At 45.0% G+C, this 25384-nt stretch overlaps 1 protein-coding gene across 2 annotated transcripts in view; it reads right to left on the bottom strand.

Moving 5' to 3' along the window:
* Nucleotides 1–25384, bottom strand: part of STS (steroid sulfatase) — a 165681-nt gene that overhangs the window by 10627 nt on the left and 129670 nt on the right. For both annotated transcript variants that reach the window (XM_057538028.1, XM_057538027.1), the window contains exons 9-10: nt 12784–12943; nt 4668–4789 (exon numbers count right to left, since the gene is read on the bottom strand). In XM_057538028.1, the coding sequence (XP_057394011.1) occupies nt 4668–4789; nt 12784–12943 (282 nt within the window). The remainder of the gene's footprint in view (nt 1–4667; nt 4790–12783; nt 12944–25384) is intronic.

The raw sequence follows: 25384 nt of genomic DNA, 5'->3' as shown, positions 1-25384 counted from the left end.
ATGTATATATGAATAACTGAGTCACTTTGCGGTACAGCCGAAATTAACACAACATTGTAAATCAACTATACTCCAATAAAAAAAAAAAGTAGATGTATGTTTCAAAATGGTCTAATATTATTTATAAGGTAATAGGAAGTACCATATAAAAATACATGTCTGATAGACCAAGTGGGAGAAAACAAAAAAAAAAATCCATTTATGACGGTTTTTTTCCATAAAAGGAAATGAATGGTTGTGGACGATAAGCCCATTACTGAAGAGTCTGAGTGATAATGAGATAAAACAAATTGAACAAACATTGAACACAATTTCTGGGAAACCTTCTCCACCCTCCTATATCACCATCACACCTTCTCTTAGGTTGTGGGCAAAGCAGATTCCATCCATCCTGGGACACATCACCCTGCGTTCCTACAATTACACGCACACACGTCCCGCGATACCGGGCTGAGAAGGCAAGTGAAGGAATTAGTGGGTGAATATCGCAAACGTCAAGAGCTGTTGGGAATGCAGCCTTTGGTCGAGATTTTCAACCAAAAGGAAAAGGAAATCCTAAGACCTGAAATATATCCTTGAAGTGATTTACGTATATGCGCTTTTTCTTAATTGCAACAAAAGTTCTGGTTGGGCGAGGGCTTCTCCTTCTTAAGGTAAGCTGGAGTATAGGAAAGTTCTCTGCAGCTTTCATTTGAAAATGCCACAGCCCCCGTGAGTTCAGCTTCAGCCCTCTATTTGTTGTTTCTGACCCTTCAGGTTTAACTTCCGATAATCAGACAAAGGAGAATCAGACCACCAACACAAACTGAAGTCATTAATAAAGACAAAAACTAAGCATAGCCTTTCTTACACCAGTCAACTCCTGAGACACAGGCAGCTGTAATTAGAATCTTCTCTCTTTTCTTAGGTGCATTTTAGAGGCAAAATTAATTTTTTAACTGGGTGAAAATCTTAGTGAACAAAGCAACCATTTTTCCTCAATTACTATTGTAATGCTGTTGCAATTTTAAACCTCACTTATCTCCTATTTTCAAAAAAGGCACCTTTAAAAGAGCTAGATATAAACAAATTTCTTTAGAATGAATTCTATTTTCCTACTGCTTTTGTTGTGATTTAAGATTAAAAAAATTTTTTTTGAAGTCTTAAAAGTCAAAATTGTTTATCGTTTTTCTATAAACAATGTATGGGCTTCCCTGGTGGCGCAGTGGTTGAGAATCTGCCTGCCAATGCAGGGGACACGGGTTTGAGCCCTGGTCTGGGAAGATCCCACATGCCGCGGAGCAACTAGGCCCGTGAGCCACAATTGCTGAGTCTGCACGCCTGGAGCCTGTGCTCCGCAACAAGAGAGGCCGCGATAGTGAGAGGCCCGCGCACCGCGATGAAGAGTGGCCCCCACTTGCCGCAACGAGAGAAAGCCCTCGCACAGAAATGAAGACCCAACGCGGCCATAAATAAATAAATAAATAAAATTTTTTAAAAAGCAATGTATGTTTCAGGTGTACTATTGAGGTTTTTCAAATGACGCTTTAAGAAAAAGTCACAGGAGAGAAGTTTCCAACAAACTTGAATTGAAAAGCTAGCAGGATTTACGGGGCTCCATGGATTCCACATCAGCATAACCACATCCCACGGATTTCTGTACCACCAGCTGGTCTGGAAACTCTCACACTAATGCGAGCATTTAGTTTATAGACTTATATTCATCTGCTCAAAAATCTGCAGCAGAATCTCAGAGCCAACTATCTACCAGTCTTTTAAGATAAATTTTACCATAAAATCAAGTTGTCATTACATTGAATTTTTACTAACACTGCTTCATAGGTCAAAACTGAAAGCCAAACTTTTTGAATACACGCGGAACAGTAAATTTAAACTCACAATTCCCATTGTAATACAAGAAAAGTTACCGGTGTCCTAATAATGCTTTCGTGAGTTCTTCTAAAATGCAATGGGTGTAAGGATATGAGATGATTAAGTTAGGCCATTCAATTTGCTGAGACAACGAAATTACAGAAACATTATCATTAGAGAATTATTCAATTATAGAGAAGACACTGTATATAAAAGCTGAAAGGGGTTCATGTTTTAAAAGGGTGGAAACAGCATTCCAGCTCTAAGTTTTTGGGAAAATGAGCAACAAGTTGGGAACTGTAATACGTAGGCGTCCAACTAATCAAGACAAACGGGAACTGGATCTTAACCACACCACCACTCAATTCTAGTTTACGGGTACCAGTGTACTTACTGCTGGCAAGCTTGTGCTTTCTGAGCGAGGAACAGGGCGTGCGTTCGCTGTGTCTGCCAGTTGCCGGGGTGTCAATGCTCGCCGCCTGGCTGACTTCCAGGTCGCAATGCTTTCCCAACAAGCTGGCAAGATTCCTGAGCCATCCGGAGGTGGCTCTAGCTCACTGCTGCCCTGACGCTACATTTCTAAACCCTGATCCTAAACGGCTCTCTTCTTTTCTAGCAAAGTATTTGGAGGTCAGGAGGCAGCCCTCTTACCATCGACAATTATGGGAAGTGTCTCCCGTGTAGTGATTACCATAAACTCCTACCAGCACAGATCCGAGATGATGTCGGTCATCTCCTCTAACTAGTACTAGTTGACTTTCTGTATTCTCTAGTTGACAGGTAACTCCACACACACGAGTGACACTTCCTTACACACCTGTGCACTCCCAGCTGTTTGCACAGCCTGCAGCCCATCATGAGCTAAGAGGTAAGCAACTCCCTGGCAGAGAATGTGGTCTATTTTGCTCCCTGACAGGTGTGCAGCCTAGACTAGAAGGTGCCACATAGTAGATGCTCAATTAAATACGTGTAGAACAAATGAACAGATGAAATACTGAGCAAACAGCCACGGAGCCATGTGTGACAGCCAAGACAGCAGCCACTGTTACTGAGTTTCAGGCACAATCTGAAAAGCAGATGAGACGATTCATAAAACCCATGGTTTCCTGAGACCCTTTAGCTAGATGGATGATTCCGGTGTGGAAACACCGTCATTTTTCCTCGTTTGCTGCTGCTTCAAGACAGAAGATAGTAAGGAACTGCATAAGAGAAAATGTCACGTGTGTGTGTCTTAGAAGCAAGTTTTATCCCCAGGCCAGCTGCGCATCAGAATCTGGGTCTTGTTTTTCTCACTTACTCCTATTTTCTGCCTCTTCCTGTCCCTTTTCTGTTTACTCCTCCACATAATGCGCTTCTCCAGCCCCTGATCCAATATGTTTCTTCCGGCTCCTCTAACTCGAGGGGGTTGGCTTTATTTAAATGCAATTCTGCAAGGCTCAGGACGTGATATCATCCTTCTTTAAACAGCCAAGAGTCCCCGAGACTTTGTTCTTTACGCTTCTCGCAGGCTCCGTATAAAAGGTAAGTGGCGAGGACCACATCTCTCATTTACGAAGAGATGGCTCAGATCTAAATGCTGCCAATAACCCTAAAAAGAGACAGCATTCCTATGGGTGTTAGGAATGATGGACACATTGATGAGATAGGTAAATAGGATCCCTCCGGGCCTAGAATTGTGTGCCCATGGTTTTGCCATATTGGTCTTCCAGAAGCTACCTCAAGGAAGCCGTCCAGATTGAAAGTATAAACGTTGAAGGGTAGACCTGGTGTGATTTCTTTGGGTAACGGAAGGGCTATAATTTTCCAGTCTAAGGATAATGGAGCAGCTGCTCTTTAAATGATGTCTTTGCTAAACTGACTCGGTGAGCAGGCTGGGGTGAGGGGTACCTTGAAATCCAGCATCAGAGTCACCTGAGTTTTTACAAAGTCATCAGCTGCAGGGGATAAACAAGCTGCTCTGAGAATCTCGCCTCTGGGAGCAGAATCCCAAAACACACTAGAGAAGTGGGGAGTTTCATTTTCCTACTGAAGAGGAACCTCAAAGTCCAATATCAGCATTTACCTCTGGGATATACAGCAGGGGTATAATAGTTGCTGGATTCCCATAGACTCCTAGGCATCTTAGTGATGTGAGCCTTACTGTAATTCTAAGTTTAAATACATGAAAACCAGATGTGAACCTGTCACTACACCGACGACTCTCACTTGGTTCCACTTGGTCCTTTATGCTTTTTAGAAATGCACCCCTGTATCCGCTGTTGGAAAACCCAAAGAAGGTCCCGTCACTGATACAGTGCACGATTTAAAACACACCTGGGTTTGGGAACCATGATAACATCAAAGCGTTTGAACTCTGTCTTAAACATCTACATCTAGCAAATACACACGATCCGTGACCAAATACAGATCGATGAGTCACGACCCCTACCTTCGAGGCTCGGGAGAGAAGGTCGGGTAAACATCTCAAAGGCACTCGGTGCCAGTGCAAAAGCTACAGGACAGCAAGCAGAAAAGACGGCTTTCAGGGGGGTTGGGGCGGATGGATAAGCATTAACCAGGAAGGGAAAAGAAAGGAAGTCCTCCCAGGTTGAGGCAGCTGCAAGCACATGTCACGGCAACGCGTGACGCCCTACCTGGACAACCAGGGGACCGGGAGGCGTAAGAGAAGAAGGGACGAGGAGGAGGCCGGAGAAAAGCAAAACTAAGCATCTTTCGGGCGTCTCATGAGAGCAACGCCCTCTTGCAATTTCTTCTATTCCCATGGCCGTGACTGCATGTAGCCGTTCAAGCACGGAAAGAAAGATGCGTGTACTCACTGTTCTGTGGGTACCAGCGCACGGCGTTCAGGTAGAAGTTGCAGTAGTGGAAGAGAAACTCGTGATCCGAACGGTGGCTTCTCCCTTGGAGCAGGGGCATCAGGTCACGCCCATCGATGATCCTGGGGGATAAAGCAGGTGGGCATCAGGGGGCCACGTCAGCCTTGGGCTAAAACATCCCGACGTCTGCACTGTCCTTCCAGCAAGTGGGGGCACGACAGAGCTACAGCATGGTAATGAAGTAACGAACCCAGGACACTGACTGACCCACGTTGGGCGCCACATGCAATGTAGGGAGGCCAGCTCTGCTCGTGCATGAACTCGTCTCACCCTCCAAGCAGCGCCGTGAGTTGTGACCAGTATCATTCCAGGATGAAGGGCTGAAGAAATGGAGTGGTTCACCCAACGCCACGTGCGTCGTAAGAGCCGATGGGACTGAAACCCAGCTGACTGGGCGTCCGTGCTTTCCACTGCTTTCCCCTGCTACTGCTCCTATACCGACTTTTCTGCCTATTGCCTTGGCAAACAGTGTATTCATAAACGACGGATCTACTGAAAATAAGAATTTCTGACAATCTGAGTCTTAAAAAAAGATACTATACAGCACAGGGCAACTTAGATTGGATGGACTTCAATGCAAATGAAGTTCTAAGTCCCAGTGACGTGATTTGTAAATAATAATGATGATGATATTAAATACCCCGAAGATATAAATGTACTCACATGTATTTACATATCACATATACACATTACATATATGTTTACGTTCTCAAAGGTAAATATATCTCTTCTATAACTATGCCGAGAAGGGGAACTTTCCAGATGGTAGGCAATAACTGTATACGACTGCTGCTGAGCAAAATTAAGACTCTTTGGATGTTACATAAAGGAAAAAAGCCTATAATTTTGTTTTGAGTGAAACATACATTAACAGCCACTAGAGAAATTGAAGTCGTCTATTACCATTAGGCCACTGCCACCTAAACCTGGGGCAGAAAGCTACTTGGAAAGAGGTAGATTGTTGAACTTGAGGGTTTTCTTTCTCTGATTAAAAACATTCCAAGACAAATATCATATGATATCGCTTATATGTGGAATCTAAAAAAAGGGTACAAATGAACTTATCTACAAAATAGAAATAGAGTCACAGATGTAGAAAACAAACTTATGGTTACCAGGGGTAAAGGCGTGGGCAGAGGGATAAATTGGGAGATCGGGATTGACATATACACACTACTATATATATAATAGATAACTAATAAGGACCTACTGTAGAGCACAGGAAACTCTACTCAATACTCTGTAATGGCCTAGGTGGGGAAAGCATCTTAAAAAGAGTGGATATGTGTATATGTATAACTGAATCACTTTGCTGTACACCTGGAACTAACACAACATTGTAAATCAACTATACTCCAAAAAAAAAAAAAAAAAAAAAACCAAAACACTCCATCCCTGGCCCTTCCTACTATGAGGAATTGAGAAACCGGAACTTTAACTTGGTTATGTAATGTGGGTAAGCACTCTTGAGAGGTCCTACGTTCCCTTGAGGTTTTTTTTTTTTTTTTTTTTTTCTTTTTTCTTTGTGGTTTATTTTGGTGTCGCTAAAAACCCCATCATGTAATTATTGCTGACTGCTTCCCTGGTCCCCACCTTAGTTACTAATCACGCGCTCTGCACAAGTCCACGGAACTGAAAATATTCTATTATTGTAAGTTAAAAACAAGAACAAAAGACAGAATTGGCTCACTTTCCAAGCCTGATTCTCATTTGCCATGAGAGGAACAAGGTAGAGAGATGATTCTATCCAGAAGCAGTGTGTTCTCTGAATACCAGTTCTATCCTGAAATGGCCGATATTGTGAATTTCAAGAAAAACTCAGTCCTTAAGATTAGGAGAGCCTAAGTAGGTGGAAAGGAAGCAAGGGATGAGGGGAGAGGAGCAGAGAGGAGGACCTGAGCATAAAAAGCCCCCAGTGGTGAAAATCCTGAAGGTGAGAGATGGACAGATGGGCCCGACCCCTCTCCACCGCCTTTAGCTCCACGTGGAGAGAAGGCCTTTCCACGATGGCTCAAGGGTGAGAATGAATCTCCGTTTCTCTGACTCAATGTCTAGCTCATTTCTCGAAGCTGTTTTTCATCATAAACCCACAAAACTCAGCACTTAAGAACCCAGGAGACAGAACCGTTTTCTTAAGATTGGTATTTCATAACTGAACTGGGCCTGATCCTACAAAGGGGGATTTAATGACAAAAAGAAGACTGAAAATCTCATAGACTTTTTTTCTGACTTCCAAGCAAAAAATTTGTCTCTTTTTTTAAGGAGGGAAGCAAAGTCTGTTCTGCAAACTTCTTTTTTCTTGCAATGCAGAGACAGATCTCATTTATTTTTTACATCCTATACCTAACGCACTCTTTCCTGGAAGCCGGCAATAAATCACGCTGCAATGGAAACCACTGTTGAACAGTGCTGGAGAAATATGGCTTGTCAAAAAGAGGCTCATTTCTGCCATGAAAAATGGAAAGTGACTCTATTAAGCTAAACTTTTAAACGGTGTCTGAGCTATCAAAATACTTGGGATGGCTGGGATGGAAATGTCTGCACAACATCACGATTCATGGCAGAAGGGCCCATACACTTTCAAAGTGATGCAAAGCATCGCCGCTTACCTATGGGAATTGTCTGATTGGCCTTTTCTGTAAACAAATTCAACTTTTCATAGCAAGTTTGCAGGACAGCCACGGCTACAAAATTGGATGCTTTTTTTCCCCTGGTGTCTGCGTGATTCTGCGAAAAATGTGCTCATTTGAGATTGTCTTTAACTTGGAAAGTGAGATGATTCTCTTTGGGTTCCTGACTCATGACAACCATGGGGATAGTAACAATTCAGTGTCAAGGAGAGTCATGTCTGAATTTCAGGTCAAATTCAATAGCGTGGGGATGACTTTCACGTAACTGAAAAGAACATGTTTGGGGAACTTCTGGGGGGGACAGTGACCTCATCCCCCCACGAATGTGCTGTCTCTCTCTCAGCTGAGTCAGTGACCCATGTACTTGGGGACATCCCTCTGACCCACCTGTGCCTGGTCCACTCTGGGGAGGATTTGGGGACCACAGCAGACGGGAAAGGCTTGGGGGACTGAAAAAGAGGTTAACTTGGGGCACAAGGTGAGTTACCTGTTGCCATATTCAAAATAAGGTGGATTCATGGAAGCAACCTAAGTGTCCATCGACAGAAGAATAGATAAAGAAGATGTGGCACATATATACAATGGAATATTACTCAGCCATAAAAAGAAACGAAATTGAGTTATTTGCAGTGAGGTGGATGGACCTAGAGTCTGTCGTGCAGAGTGAACTGGGTCAGAAAGAGAAAAACAAATACCGTATGCTAGCACATATATATGGAATCTAAAAAAAAATGGTTCTGATGAACCTAGGGGCAGGACAGGAGTAAAGATGCAGACGTAGAGAATGGACTTGAGGACATGGGGAGGGGGAATGGTAAGCTGGGACGAAGTGAGAGAGTGGCATGGACATATATACACTACCCAATGTCAAATAGATAGCTAGAGGGAAGCAGCCGCATAGCACAGGGAGGTCAGCTCGGTGCTTTGTGACCACCTAGAGGGGTGGGACAGGGAGGGAGGGAGGGAGACGCAAGAGGGAGGAGATATGAGGATGTATGTATATGTATGGCTGATTCACTTTGTTATACAGCAGAAACTAACACACCATTGTAAAGCAATTATACTCCAAAAAAGATGTAAAACAAACAAAAAAATGTGATTTTTTTCACTGTAGAGCAGGAAAGGAAACATTTTTAGAAGAAAGCACGTAGATCTTTGATAAACTAAAGGGAATCCCAAGTACCCAGAAAGCCTCTTTCATAATTAAAAGTGTTTCCACCCGTAAACATCAAACATTTTGCCATATGTGAATAGAAAGCAAGATCAATTATGCACAGTCACACGTACGTGAAGAGTTTCGACTTTTATTCTGCAAAGTAGAGCTGAACTGGGTACAGCTTGCTGTTTTATCTGTAGTGCTCTATGGAAGAATTCTTTTGTGGTCACCCAGCTAGATGTCAGCAAAATTTAGTGGGAGAACCAAGTCACTCCCCTTGCCTTTATCAGACATAAGTGATACCCAGCATTTGGATTTCTTTTCCAAACTTGGGGGAAAAAAAATGAAATCGAATTTTCATCATGGAATAGGAGAATTGGGCATGCCAATCTTTATTAAGAAGGAGCATGGTCATAGACTCACTATGGTAATACTCTATCTGCTTGCAAAGACGAGGCTGACAGGTTTTCACTTCAATGAATTAATGTATTTAGGTATTATACTTTTGTTGCCTATGTTTTATATCACAAAGAAAGACTGCCCTCCATTTATGTCCAGAATCAGCTTATTTGGAGACGCAGGGGGAATGATTTTTCCGCATATCCTGGGGTGATGGCCACGGTAGGTATGAAGGAAAGATTCACTGCCAAGAGGAATCTCATATAGGCACACCACGGGGTTGAAGTAGAGAATTCTCAGGGCAGCACTGAGACTCTGCAAAGTGAAAATCTCTACGTGTAACCCTGGGACTGCTGCTCTTTTTACCTAAGCAGAAACCCTGCATCGAAGGGCTTTTCATTTCTCACCAAGTTAGGATTGATCAGGAACGGCACTTGCTTCTTGAGAATTACAAGGCTGTACTTGAAGGAGAGGGGTCTTCTGAACAAAACTCCTCTCATTCAATGAAAAATGTGGAAAAATGTGAGGGAACCTCATTAAGTGATTGTCATATAGCCTGGGTCCAACTCTCTGAATGTGTTTATTCACCTGAGAAACGTAAATTTAATATTGCTCAAGCAAGAAATCAGGGAAGCTGATTTCCACCAATCTTAGTGGGAGAGAGTTAGGCTGTTTTCTAAAGAGTAGATACCTATGTATCAGATTTATAGATGGATATGGATAAATATGAGGATATTACCCAGATGCTCTTACTGAAAAGTTCTGATGCGGTTTTTATCATATAGATAACGGCATTTTCCGTAAAAGAGCAATAATAAGCTTTTGAGCAGAATTCTCACCCTCAGCACTCCCAACATACTGGGCGGCATCTCTCCTTGCTGGAGGGTGGCATCCTGTGCATTGTAGGATGTTTAGCAGCAGCCCTGGTCTCTATCCACTAGATGCCAGCAACATCCCGAGTCAAAACAATCAAAAATGTCTCTAGACATTGATAAACGGCCCCTGGGAGGGACAGTCACCCCAGCTGAGAACCATCCCTTTAGATGGTCAACGTCTCCAGGGCAGACACACAAGGATGTCTTCTAGACCTGGCTGGTAACATGATCTAAATAGTATATTGTGAGATCATTTTATTCCCATGAGCAACCTGGAAGCAGATTGCTGTTTTCTTATCTGTGCTGTCTCTTGGAGGACAATAACATCTTATAGAGCCTTGGACCAAAACCCAGACATAATATCAATGGGTTGAGCTGGACCATCAACAGGTGAGATCCATTGAAAGAACCTTCAGTACTCAGAATGGGTTCCACTGATGACACTGGCTCATGCACAAAATGTTTGGGTCAGCTTAGGAGGGACGCTGCTTCCTTCCTCAATGGGCACGTGCGAGAAAAACAGGATGACCCCCATTAACCTCAGATTGGGGTGGGTACGAGGTGCCGGCAGCAAGATCTCCCTTCAGGGATCTTCCTCTTTGCCTCTGAACTCTTCCCTTCCCTCGGCTCTTCCCAGTGAGGTGGAAAACCAGTTAAAGATAGTGTGAAAGCAGGGACTTCCCTGGTGGTCCAGTGGTTAACACTCTGAGCTCCCAATGCAGGGGGCCCGGGTGCGATCCCTGGTCAGGGAACTAGATCCCACATGCATGCCGCAACTAAGAGTTCATGTGTCACAACTAAGAAGTCTGCATACCGTGACTAAAGACCTGGCACAGCCAAATAGATAAATAAATACATATTTTAAAACTAATAAAAATATAAAGATACTGTGAAAGCAGAGAGTACCGACGAATTTAATATCATGAACCATGAGAGAAAAATGTACTTAATGAAACTATCTGAACATTCAGTGTGCACTGGTCATGGCACTATTCAGATTTATTCCAAGGGAAAGAACCAAGGCCAAAGAGTAAATAACATAAGGAGTGAGAGTTTTAGTTTTCTGTAAGAAAAGACTTTTGATGAGTTACTCCTGCCAAGTTTTCTGTCATTAGAGGGGAAGAAAAATAGTTTGACTGGAACAGAAGCTCTTAGAAGCCCCTTCAGCCCTCATCGTGATGATTCTCTGAGCCCAGATGGACATGAAACGTGTAAGCGGAAACAACTCTACTTCCCTACCTGTTACCTCTCAATATGGCGGGTGAAACGAAAATGGCAAGTATTCATGCATCGTTACTCTGCACTTGACATGCTCTAGTGCCTTCCATCCTGTGCAAGTGTGAACCCATTTGCAGGAGAAGAAATCAAGGCCCAGGAAGTTCAAGGCTTCGGCAGCAGTGAAGCTGCAGCGGTACAGCTCCGGGAATCTCTGCTCTTCTCTGGAGCGCCGGCTACCCGGACGGTGTGGTCCAGAGGCCCACGGGGACGCCTGAGACCCTTCAGGAGGTCTGTGAGCTCAAACTGTCTTTGCAGTGATTCAAAATGTCATTTGCCTTTTGTACCACCGCTCTTTCATGAGCTTACGGTGGGTCTCCCCAGGGGCTCCATTATCACCCTGTCAGCCAGTGCAATGTGTGCTTGGGCCCTCTTGCGTTTAAAAACTTTTATTTCCGGGTTTAATTGCTCATATGACAAACACTGATAGCTATCGCCCACAGAAACACAACATTTTTGGGCTCCTGGATCTGGGAAGAGTGTACATGGATCTCGAGACCACAAAGTTTGAGAAGGGCTGAACTCTACAATTCTGCCTTTCCCATCTCTGTGTGTGTGTGTGTGTGTGTGTGTGTGTGTGTGTGTGCGCGTGCGTGTGTGCGCGCGCGCGTGCGCATGCACTTTGAGAGGAAGGTATACCTAATGCAGAAATTTGAAAAAAAAAAAAAAAAATGAAGAGTGAACCAAGGTTGCGCACAATGGGAGGTGAGCAAACCTCTCCACGGACTCAGCTCTGGCTGAGCTGTAGTTTTCGTCTCTGGTTTCCAGTTTCCTCTTGGTTCCGTCGGCAGCTGAATTTGAACAAGATTTGCAGCCCGTGTGCCTGCTGTCACCCTGGACTGCCACCCAACTAATGAAAACAATGAATCAGTGTGCCTCACTTAGAACTCCTCAGATTGGTAATAACACTTAAGGAGAAACCACTGGCGATGCCATCGGAAGTTGTATTTAAATTTAAGAGAAAGACATTTCATTTAGAACTCGCTAAATGAACACGTGCTGGGAAAAAAGGGGCCTGACTGGGGACCCAACTGCCTTTCTCGCTGCTGCAGCAAAGAGCTGGTGAGCAGGGCCAGGAGGAGAGGTGTGGGACGAAACAAGGGAGGCTGGAGGGCATCTGTCCAGCTGCCCTTCTGCAAGACGATGATGGGCACAGACGAGAGAGAGAGAGAGAGAGAGAGAGAGAGAGAGAGAGAGAGAGAGGAGAGAGAGGGAGGGGGAGAGGTTCAACGGAATGCCAAAAGAGGGAGGCTCAGTTAAAGACCGTCCATCCCGTAGGATTTCCCTGGTGGCACGGTGGATAAGACTCCACGCTCTCAATGCAGGGGGCCCGGGTTCAATCCCTGGTCAGGGAACTAGATCCCACATGCCTGCTGCAACTAAGAGTTCACATGCCACAACTAAGGAGCCCACCTGCCACAACTAAGGAGCCCGCCTGCCGCAACTAAGACCTGGTGCGACCAAATAAATGAATAAATAAACAAATATTAAAAAAAAAAAAAGACTGTCCGTCCCCTTCAGACTTTGGACTTTATTTCCCACTGGGCTAACAGGATGGACAGAGCTGTGTTTACATTGCTGGACCCACCAGTAAGTCCCATAACTGGGCGTGGATAACGGGTCCAGCCGGAAGTAGCACATGCCACCGTGCAGGCGAATCGGAACGCCCTTGCCCACAAAATCTGAAGGAGACTGTCCCGAGCACCTGGGAGTCACAGTACCTGTCTTCCGGCAGAGGGGACCCCGCAAGTTTGGCCACCGTGGGGAAGATGTCCATGTTGCTTGTTGGCTCATCGATCTCCAGCCCAGCCTGGATCACTCCCGGCCATCGGAGGATGCCTGGAACCCGGATGCCTCCTTCCCAGTTGTTGGCTTTTCCCCCTAAAACGCCGAAGGAGAGGCATCAAGGAGATTTATACGTCTTTCCAACACGTACCTCAATGCACTCTTCAACGCTCAACGTGGGGTGGCCGATTTGGAAGAACCTAGTGATTTAATGACATGGATTCAATGAGAATTTCACAAGCAATACAGTATCTCTTGTGGTGAAAAAAATATATTGGGTTGGCCAAGAGGTTCGTTTGGGTTTTTCCATAAAATGTTATGGAAAAACCCAAACGAACCTCTTGGCCAACCCAATATATATATATGTCATGGTCACTACATGCATGACACACGGCCAGCATTGCCTGGTGGACACAAGTGCTGACTCTGTAATCAGGGAGACTCAAATCTCGCAGCAACAAAGACTTATAACAATGTTTCTGGAGTCATGGGGTTCAAATTCCATTTCTACTTTTTACCACTGGTAGGAGGCAAAATAACGGCACCCCCAAAGGCCCACTTGCAACCCCTGGAATCTGGGGATATGGTACCTTATCCGACAAAAGGAGAGATTATTCTGGATTATGTGAGTAGGTCAAATAGAATCATGAGCGTCTTTATAAGGGAAAGAGGGAAGCAGGAAAACTGGCATCAGAGCAGCTGAGGCCGTAGTCAGAGAGACTGGAAGGTGCTACGTCACTGGCTTTGAACAGAGAGAAAGGTGCCCCAAGCCAAGGGACGCAGGCGGCCTCTCGCCACTGGTAAAGGCAAGGAAACAGGTGTTCCCCGAGAGCCTTCATAAAGGAACACGGTTCTGCCGACACCTTAATTTTAGCCCACGTGGACCCATTTAGGACATCGGACCTGCAGAACTGTAAGATCATCCATTTGTGTTGCGTTGAGCCACCAAATCGGTGGTGATTTCCTGCAGCAGCCCTAGGCAATGAAAACACCAGTTCTGTGCCCTTGGGGCCATGGATCAACCGGCTGTACCACACATTCCAGACACGCAAGATGTGAGCATTCCACGGGATTATGATCCCCAGCCTGAAAGACAGGGGGCCACTGACCACAGCCATTTTCATCATTGCTATTGTTTCATCACTGGCACAGCTCTTACTGTTTAGTTGGGAAAACGAGCTTTGCACGTATGAGGCAATTCGAAAATAACTCAATAGAGCATGAAAGGGGTATCAGGAGGGGCTGGAGGGGTGAGCTGGGAGTGGGTCACAATGTCAACAGAAGATGCTCCCCAAGGTCTCTCAGTAATGGTCCTCAGGGAAGGGAGGCAGCAGCACGGAGGCCTTGGGCTCAGAGAGGCCAGAGACGCTGGATCCCTCCAGCGGGGAACACGCGGATGGATGGGAAAACAGACACGCTGCTTCCCCAGGAGTAGTTCCCCATGACTTTATAACAAGCTGGGCATAACTCTGATCGCAGCCCAGCAAAAAGCACAGAGGATGCCTCTTCCCTGGGAACACGGGCCCTGAAGCGACAGACTTTGAGTTGCTTTGCGAAGGAGAAATAGGGTTAGCAGAGAAGGACAGGGGGTTGCAAGGGAGATACAAGAAAAACAGGTGTAGGAGTGTGGATTCTTTCTGAAAATGTCTGAACAGAGAAAAGAGCATGGTCTAAATTTAAAATTTGGTTGAGTAATCGTCAAATTCACGCCTTTAACGTCCCGGTGGCACTCGGCCGTAATAGGAAGTCACACAGAGATGATGGCTGAGTTAATCTCTCCAGGAAGGTGCAGAGAAAATTCTTCTACCATTCACTCCGAGACTCTTGTCAGGAACAGCTGTCTCTAAACCACACTTCTATTTTTGTTTTTACGCATGCTGCCACCCGGCAGGTCAAATGCCTTTGAATGGCAAGAGCATATGCTTGTCATTCTTTTGCTTGATGTGGGCACAGAGTTTTATGAAATACTCTGTCATTTTTTGTCCTCTTGGGCATCTCCCCACCCGATAACACTGGTTCCCTGGATTAACGGGAACCACGAGGAAGCACGTGACGAATCTCATTCACCCTAAAGTCTTTCTCACCCAAGATGCTATAGTTTACATTCTCCTCGATGTATTCAGTCCAGGGACTAAATCGCCACCAATTATAGATGGGAGATGAGACAAAACTGCCCAGGTTCTATCAAACTATCATCCACCTGTTATCAGGGCAAAAATAAACAGCAGCTATCTGCTCATGTCACTGCTTGAAGGAGAGGTAAAGAACTGAAGAACACCCTTAAAATAACTGACCCGGTTTCAAAAGCTAAAGGTGACTATTTAAGCAAGACATCAAAAGGCTAAATCATCTGAGCCAGGAGGTGGCATGTGTTTTCTTTGAAAAGCCAGGGAATAACTATTTTAGGTGGTTTGGGTGGCTTGCCCAACTCCTCAGAAGCTCAGAAGTAGGAGGGCCAGACACCAACAAATCAACATGGCTGTGTTTCAGGAAAACTTGATCTACAGAATCAGGCATCAGGCTGGATCTGGCCCAAATGCCATAGTTTATTGAGCTCTGCTCTTTTTCTTTTTTTTTTTAATTGGAGTATAGTTGATTTACAATGTTGTGTTAGTTTCTGCTGTACAGCAAAGCAAATCTGTTATACATATACATATATCCACTCTTTTTTTAGGTTCTCTTCCCCCATAGGTCATTACAGAGTATTGAGTAGCGTTCCCTGTGCTATACAGTAGGTCCTTATTAGTTATCTATTTTATATATAGTAGTGTGTATGCGTCAATCCCAATCTCCCAATTTATCTCCCGCCCTTACCCCCTGGTAACCATAAGTTTCTTTCCTCCATCTGTGACTCTATTTCTGATATGTAGGTAAGTTCATTTGTAGCCCTTTTTTTTTTTTTGATTGATAGATTCCACATATAGAGCCCTGCTCTTAAAGTTACTGAATTTAGATTTGGGGAGAAGGGTGAGTGCATCAGCCCTGACCATACTCCGTAATATTAATGCCTTCAGTGTTAGGGGGGAAATGTCACTGCAACTTCCACTGATGATTTATTTTCTCACTTAATTGGACTCCTTCATATCTTCTGCAAGAACGAAAAACTAAAGAATCTCTCCTTCAGCCTGAAATGTAAAGTAATCACATCCTGGCTCTGGGCCAGCCTTTCAATACCATTCCTTAGTTGAGCGGAGTCTCACCTAAGTGCCCCAGCAATCAACTCACCCCATCCCGCCTTCTGCAAAGTTCTGCTGCTGTTTTCTCTGCCAGGATTTTCCCCCAACCCCCAATCATTTCTACAAACCCTCGAAAGCCTGCATAACACGCTCTTCCTATCTAATCAAGGCTTCTACAACCACTACCACACGTGATGTCTTCCTACTCTCCATTTCCTGAGCACTTTTCAAGGTTCTCGTTTATGGGAGGTGTGATAATCAATGCGATGCCCATCTCATCATCCCAGCGGGACCAAGAGTACTTGAGAAGAAACTCTAATCTACTGTTGAATCAACTGCGGTCCACAGCGTAATACCTTCCAAAAAGAGAAGGTCCAATATATGCAGCGAATGAACGAAATAATGGATGAATTGATGCAGAGTATTCCTGGGGGGGGAAAAAAAAAGAGAACCTTACAGATGGGAGTGGTTATAAACTCCTGTTTCCAACCTGTTTTGGTCCCTTAACTTTGCTAGGCTTTTTCATTCCCCTAACCTGTTGCATTCCAAAAGTTCTCTCCTCCGGAGTCTTACCCAACAAGCTTATCTTCTTAGTCTCACTGTGCATTCCATCCAGGAAAATGAGCTCAATTAGCACGAAATACACCAACTCCCTGCCCTCCCAGACCTCAGATTATCCACTGATGTCACATCCCCAACCATGTCCCCCCCTCCAGGCAACCTTGGCCTCCGTCACCCACAGACCACATCACTCCCACCTGCTCCGTCTCAAAAGTGAGTGATCTCAACACTCTATTATCTAACCACACACCTCTGCCTTCCAATACAGCTTTCTCAACCTTGGGCCCAAACTCTGCAATATTGAACCCTGTCGTACCACGGTCACACGTTTTGTCAAATAAAACCCAATGCAGTCAACTCGTCGAAGATTGCGATCATTCAGTAGTTCAGTTTTCTACTTAAGTGGACAGTCCCAGTTGTTCCAAATGACACTTCAATTTTCGGGATGTTTGCTAACTTTATCCTATGTGGTCCCGATGACCAGCTCAGATCATGCCATATACCATTTCCATCACATTCTTGCTAAAAGACTGGATCCCAGAGAACCTCTGACACATATTCATGCCTTCCCAGTATGATACCAGCCCTCAAGGAAAATATCTATCTGTTCTCTGTAAATAGAGATCTTCTCAATTTTGCGCATCTGGTTAAAGTGACCAAATGGGGTCCCTTCCTGTTCCTGGAATCCAGTGTTCCCCACGTGCGGCTGGCATGTCAACCCTCCCCCAGAACACTACTTGTCACCCCCATGCCCCGCCCTACCCCGCCTTCAGTAGGTAACTGTTTCCTTCTGCAGAGAGGAAACAGAGGGCTTCATTTGGGAACACCTTCAAATTCCAGCCACTATCCCTTCTCAATGCACCAGCACCTGCTCTCCGCATTCCCTCCCAGACTAGACAAGGTCCCTCCTCCTTGCAAAGATCAACCCTCCTACAGGTTGGGTCTCATTTCCCACAGTCTTCTCAGAAATCTGACATTCTCAGCTGTCCCCTGTACCTTCATGATCCATCTACTGAAGTTGACTTGAGAGAATGAAATACACTCCAACCTTCCCCATGACAAAGCCCCCCTTTCACAGCCCGTCTCCCTGCACAGACACATTTCTGAAAAGAATCTGAGACACTGCTCACCTTCCGCCCCCCTTCTATCCAGCCAGCCTCTGCCCCTCACTCTCCACTGAAAATACTCCTAGGAGCATCAGATGTATAATATACACAATGGACCCTTGGGGTCTACACATCCTGCTTGACTGTTTATCAGCATCCATTTCTACGAACCATGTTCTTCCCTGGATCTTCCCTTCCCTCCCAGTTTTCTTATTTCCCTGTCATTCTCTCCGTTATCTCCTTTGTTGGATCATCATCTCCCGTATCACCTTTTATGTTCGGCTTGGTCCCTGACCCTCTTCTCTTCTTACACTAAATGATCCCATACACCAACCCAATATAGGTCTCTGCCCAGGAGTCCTAATTCCTAAAGGGAACCTCTATCTAGCGAATCACACCAGCCAAACATGTTACAGACAGCTTTGACGTCTTCCTTTCCCTCAAACCCAATATCTAATCAATCACCAATACCAGTGGGTTTACCAATACAACCACGTTGATTCATTGCCCTCTTCATTGAGTTAAACCACTGATCCTTCAAACCTAAGCTCAAGTGGTTTTTCATTTACATATTCACTCAAAAATAATTTCTTACAATATGTCAGGCACTATTCTAGGTTCTGAGGATACAGACGTGAGTAGAATACATCTGGATCGTAGTTCTTGCACTCTGGCAGATATCAGTATTCCTTGCCCTCACTAAGGGCACTTAGGACACACTGTGCATGTACTGACTTCTTAATCATCTCGACAGTCTTCTACGATGTTCCTATAATAACAATCCTATTATTCAAATTCTAAAGACAAGGGAACCAAGTCTCTGCCTGGGAGTCCTAATTCCTCAAAGAACTTCTATCTACCCAATCACACCAGCCAAAAGCATGAGACATCTTAGGTTACCCCTCAATTCATCCCTATGTTCACTCCTTTACCCTCTCCTTAGAGTGGATTTGGGTGATATTCTTGACCTCCAATTTTAACTACTACCCAAATGGCAATAACTATACACACACACACAAACACACATACATATATATATATACACACAATATATATACACACATTTCTTTCTATCTATCTATCTACCTATGTCTGTTCATCTATCTCTATCTATCTATCTACCTACCTACCTATGTCTGTCTGTCTATCTATCCATCCATCCCTATCTATCTGTCCCTATCTATCTATCTATCCATCCCTATCTGTCTGTCTATCTATCTACTTCATTCTATCGGACATACTAACGTGGACCTAGGGTACCTTTCATCGGCTACATCACCCAGTATCCCTTGTTTACACCTTCATCTCTAGCAACCGTGAGCTGCTGTTTTGCTCCCCGTAAGCATCTCACTCCTGCCTGGAATGAACTCTCCACCTCTCCTCTCCCAGCCGACACTTCCAAACATCAGCCTGCAAAAGGTCCGTGTCTCCTGGGAAGTTCTCTGAATTCCCAGGTTGGGGGAACAACGTCTAATCGTCCCTTCTCAGAGCTTCCTTTCTAGTTTGTTATTCCGAAACCATCTCCTTAGATGTCCATCTCAACCAAAGAATGTGAGCTACTAGAGGCTGGGGACCCTGTATTCGCTGTCATTATGTCCTAGAAGCTAGCTCCGAGCCTGGCATACTATGAAGGCTCAATATATGCGTGCTTGTCAGTGGAATTTAACTGAAGGAATGAACTGCTAGGTGAGGATAACATGTGAGCTTCTTTCAAAGAGGAAAAGCCTGGGGAAGCCTGGGGTATGCCTCCTGGCACACAAGTCCTGATACTAGCAAGACCAGCCAGCTTTGCCCTCTCTTGGGGAGCGGATGAAAATGTTTGCTAAAATCTGAAGAATGAACCTGAACATAACCACCTCCTAATAAACTACCAGAGCCTCTTGCTGGTTTTTTTTTTTTTTTTTTTCCAACGAAAGCATCCGTTGCTCTGAAAGCTGTGTGACTGCATGAGGCAAAGAGCCACCAAACTCAGTGACTGTAAGAAGCAACTCCTAAGCCATATGGGCTCCAGCCAATCAGTGGCTTTTGGAATTTGCACTTCAAGGAGAACTGCCAGAAGCTGCAATGCCTTTCTTGCAGGCATCAGGGAATTCAGAGAGCATTTCTCTGCACGTGGAGAAAGTCTACTTTCATGAACACTCAGGAAGACACGATTTTCAGCCCTCACACCCACCAACCAATGCTTCTGCAGAAGTCATCTATGGAGTTAATTTATCCACTCCATTGACATTTATTACTCGCCTTTAGGCAGAGTAAAAGGGAGGCGGGGGTTGAGGGGGGAGCCTCCTGCTGGGTGACCTTGACTTGGGAGAGGGATGAAAAGGAAGCCAGAGCTAGGAGTATGATGTTCTCATCCGAGACCTCGGGGAATTTTCAGCTGTGAGGAAGAGGAAGGAAACTCTAAACTCTAAGAAAATCTTAGGGAAGTTATTCTGGTCCTGAAGTTATTCAGCTAAGGGAGGATATTTTAGGGAAAAGGTGAAAATAAGTTTACAAATATTACATGCTAGGGAGGGTGTGGAGAAAAGGGAATCCTCCTACACTGTTGGTGAGAATGTACATTGGTGCAGTCACTACGGCGAACAGTCTGGAGGTTCCTTAAAAAACTAAAAATAGAGCTACCATATGATCCAGCAATCCCACTCCTGGGCGTATATCTGGAGAAAACTCTACTTCGAAAAGATACATTCACCCCAATGTTCATAGCAGTACTATTCACAATACCCAAGACATGGAAAACAACCTAATGTCCATCGACAGGTGAATGATAAAAGAAAATGTGATATATACGTACAATGAAATAGTACTCTGCCATAAAAAAGAATAAAATAATGCCATTTGCAGCAACATGCGTGGACCTAAAGATTATCATAATAAGTGAAGCCAGACAGAGAAAGACAAATACCATATGATATCGCTCATATATGGAACTTAAAACATGACACAAATGAACTTATCTGTGAAACAGAAACAGACTCACAGATATAGAAAACAAATTTATGGTTACCAAAGGGGAAAGTGGGGGAGGGATAAATTAGGAGTTTGGGATTAACAGATACACACTACTTTATATAAAATCGATAAACAGGGCTTCCCTGGTGGCGCAGTGGTTAAGAATCTGCCTGCCAATGCAGGGGACATGGATTCGAGCCCTGATCTGGGAAGATCCCACATGCCGTGGAGCAACTGGGCCTATGCACCACGGCTACTGAGCCTGTGCTCTAGAGCCCGCAAGCCACAACTACTGAGCCCACGTGCCACAACTGCTGGAGCCCATGCTCTGCAACAAGAGAAGCCACCGCAATGAGAAGCCCATGCACCGCAATGAAGAGTAGCCCCCGCTCGCCACAACTAGAGAAAACCTGCGTGTAGCAACGAAGACCCAACGCAGCCAAAAATAAATAAATAAAATAAATCAATTTTTTTTAAAAGTTAAAAAAAAATAGATAATCAACAAGGTCCTACTGCATAGCACAGGGAACTATACTCAATATTTTGTAATAACCTGTAAGGGAAAAGAATCTGAAAAAAATAGATATATATTTGTGTATAAATGAATCACTTTGCTGTCCGTCTGAAACTAACACAACATTGTAAATCAACTATATTTCAATTTAAAAAAAAAAGAGAGAAAAAACTAGTAGTGTCACTATCCCCTCAACCCCACACAATTAAATTAATTTTTTGGAATGCAGACTACAGCAGAATCTAATGTTCCTCTGATTAAAAGCGATTAGCTGTTGAACTCTGTGTAGTGATGTAATCACAGCCATTCTACCAAGGTGGTCCATAGATTTCATTAGTGAAACAGACTGAGGAATACAGAGGGATCACTGAGCTCAAATAGTATAGATTTTTTTTTGAGCGGCAGGCTGAATAATGGCCCCTAAAGATGTCCATTTTGGAATCCTTGGAACCTTTGAATTTTACCTTGTTTTCTGAAAAAGAGACTTTGTAGATATGATTACATTATGGATCGTGCGATGGGGAGATTATCCTGGATTATCTCGGGGGGGCCCTAAGTGACAGTAGGAGTGCCCTTATTAGAGTGAGGCAGGATGGGATGTGACTAGAGAAGAGAAGGCAATGTGAGGAAGTATAGATCTTTTGGAGCAGTTCTGATGAAGACTGCAAGTCAGGACTGTTCCGAAAGGATGCTCTTTTGATCAATGAGTTCAAATGGTGTGATTCCTCTGTGTTTGCATAAATCACAGGAGTGCAACTTCACAGCTTTAGAAAACAAGGCGTCTTGACACTGAGGAGTCTTCGGTCATTCCCCATAGCTAGAAGGAAGCCGCATCTTTTTTTTTTTTTTGAGCATCATACCGTAACAGTGTTTCACTGTGAACTTGATTTCAACTAAACTTGACAAAGGGATAATGCTTCGCAATAGAATAGTGGCTGAGATATTAATACAGTGTCAGACACTGATTGTAGTTCTAGCGTTCAAACAAAGCATTTCTAACACATCCAATATGTTTCTTAAAAAAACAAAAAAAGGGCTTCCCTGGTGGCGCAGTGGTTGAGAATCTGCCTGCCGATGCAGGGGACACGGGTTTGAGCCCTGGTCTGGGGGGATCCCACATGCCGTGGAGCGACTAGGCCTGTGAGCCACAATTGCTGAGCCTGCGCGTCTGGAGCCTGTGCTCCGCAACAAGAGAGGCCGCGATAGTGAGAGGCCCGCACACCGCGATGAAGAGTGGCCCCCGCTTGCCGCAACTAGAGAAAGCCCTCGCACAGAACCGAAGACCCAACACAGCCACAAATAAATAAATAAATAAATTTAAAAAACCAAAAAAAAAACGAGGGAGCAGCTGTGAGCATGCTTTTCAGATTGTATGAGAACCCCAGTGCCAAGGCGTCACTCAGACCTTTGACACTCTCTTTCTGACCCATCCTCACCATCCACTTATGTCTCCGAGGAGTCAGCCATCGACGCAAAATACCAATACATCTCCTTCTTTAGCTCATGAGGCTCCCTCAGATTCATCAGCTGGTGGTCATCTGGTCATCTGTCCCCGAACCAAGGCTCCATCGCACCATACACGTGACTTTGTTAAATAACGTATTACTTGCTAACCACTTCTACTACTGTGATTTATGTACACGTCTCGGCAGCAGCCACTAAGCAACTCTGGAACCGAATAGACCTTCGCCGGGGGAATGAATGGACGGGGGAGCCCGTCACGAAATGCAGCCTGTGACTCCATCCCGAGAGACACTATCACGTATAAAATAACATAAGAACAACTCTCCACGCACAGTCCATGACCTCAAGGAAATACGAGGAAAGCGCCTCATCTAACTATACAGGAATACATATTTTCACTTCCTGCTCCTCGAAAATAAGACTGAATAGAGGAGGGCTGGCTGAAAGAGTGGGTTAATCCTGTTCCGAGTAGAGACACCTGTTCAGTCATTTCACCTGTGCTGAGTATCAGTCGTGTGTCCTGCACTGGGGAGGGAACGATGACAAGCAAAGGAAGTGGTATGAACACCCAGCGAGGTTGTCCAGACCCACACTGAACAGGAATCCTTCCCTCCTGGGTTCCAGGTAACCAAAGGTGTAAACAAAGGTCCCCGCCACCCCCCCCACCCGGCTCAGAATTTAAAGGACTCAGATGTGCATGTCGAGGATGTAAATAGAAGTATAAGGTTTCACAGGCTACGTGCTGCCATTGGGATGGGTGACAGACTGTCTTTTCGCTGTCTGTCTGGTTCAGGACTGGTGTGATCCTGCGTTACCCCATTCCTGCCAGTTTGCAGAGTAAGCCATGTGCTTCTCTCCTCATCCCAGCTCTACTGAGGAGGGTGTGTGGTTGGGAGAGTGGAAAGAGCTCGAGGCAGAAGGACAAGAGCTCAAGCACACCCTGGCTACCTCCTTACCAGCCTGGTCTCCTTTGGGAGCATTTCTTGGGCCCTGTTGGCCAAGTGAGGCTCTCCTTGCTGTATGCACCACTGGCATCTTGTGCCAAGAATGTCGACACCCTTGTTAAATCGCATGGGCCTCCTTAGGCTTCCTCCCATCACCCCCAACCCAACCACCCACCCAAACAACCAACCACCCAACCAACCAGCCAATGACTCAACCAATCATCCAACCATCTACCCAACCAACCACCCACCCACCCAAACAACCATCCACCCACCTACCCACCCATCCGACCACCCACCCAATCAACCACTCAACCATCCACCCACTCAACCACCCAGCCAACCACCCAACCATCCACCCACTCAACCAACCACCCACCCAACCACCCACCCACCCAACCAACCAGCCATTTACCCAACCAACCATCCAACCAGCCGACCAACCATCCACCCAACCAACCAACCAGCCACCCACCTACCCAACCTGTTGACCATGGGCTCCTTTAGGGCAGGGACCGTATTGTTGCCTCTAACCCAGTGCCAGATACACAGCTCAATCAGGGTTTTGTAAACTAATGGATGAAAGCACTCCATAGATTAGCATTTCATATCTTTGTAGGTAAACTCTGATTTCCTGAGTCCCTGGGAATCTGTGAAACATCCATGTGAGGGAATAATGAAACAGCAATAAAGCACCTCATGGCTTTAGGGAGCAGAATTCAATGGTCCTGCGCTGTCCTATGCGTCACGCATGTTGCTTTATTCAGCAGCCCCTACTGTCTGGGACACCTTGCTTTGCCTCTTTGCATGGTCACTTCTAATCATCCTCCCCCATGTTACATCCAACCCACATCCACTGCAGATTCGGGTGGTGTCCTAACCCTTAGCACAGATATGCCCTTTGAGGTACCTCACCTAAGTCTTTGTGAAATGGGCCACATGTTATTATAACCAGGTATCTATGTCTCATATTCGCAGAGTGTATGTTGTACAAGCAACTTGGGGTCAGCAGATGGGTCTTGTCTAATATCCCCAATGACAGGTAGCTTGATCCGTCTTGGTGGTGGCTTAGCTAATGCTGTGTCAGGAAGGAAGCGTCAGCCCACAATGCTGTAGCATATGGAGACAGGCAGAATAATGACCTCCCAAAGATGTCAACATCCTCATCCCCAGACACTGTGACTAGGTTACCTTCCATGACAAAAGGGACTCTGCAGATGTGATTAAGGGTCTAGAAATAGGAAACATTACTCTGGATTATGCGGGTGAGCCTGACATAATCACAAGGGTCCTTAAAATTGCAGGCAAGAAAGAGTAAGTAAAGGAGATGGAATTATGGAAGCAGAGGTCAGAGAGAGAGAGAGAGAGAGAGAGAGAGAGGAAGGTTTGAAGACACTGCATTGGTGGCTTTAAAGGGAAGGAAAGGGTCCATGAGCCAAGGAGAGTGGGCACCTCCAGAAGCTGGAGAAGGCAAGGAAATGGATTCTCCCCTGGAGCCTCCAGAAAGATGCAGTCCTGCTACCATCTTGATTTTAGACCAGTGAGACCCATTTCAAACTTCTGATGTCTACAACTACAAGTTAATAGTTTTTTATTGTTGCTCTAACAAATTAACACAAACTTCCAGGCTTAAAGCAATTGTAGTTGTAGAGGTCACGGGGGGAGGGTGTAAGGGGTCTTGTTTGAACCAACTACACATATGGGGCTGAATTTACATTTAGGGGGAAAACACCCTCATTTTAATGTCTGGACACAGAATGCGTGCTTTTAAGTTCTGGGGGGACCATACCGGAAATGGTCACTTTGGCCATCTGAGTTTT

Source organism: Balaenoptera acutorostrata, chromosome X (genome assembly GCF_949987535.1).
Source record: "Balaenoptera acutorostrata chromosome X, mBalAcu1.1, whole genome shotgun sequence".
NCBI lineage: Eukaryota > Metazoa > Chordata > Mammalia > Artiodactyla > Balaenopteridae > Balaenoptera > Balaenoptera acutorostrata.
This window is presented reverse-complemented; position numbering and strand designations above follow the sequence as displayed.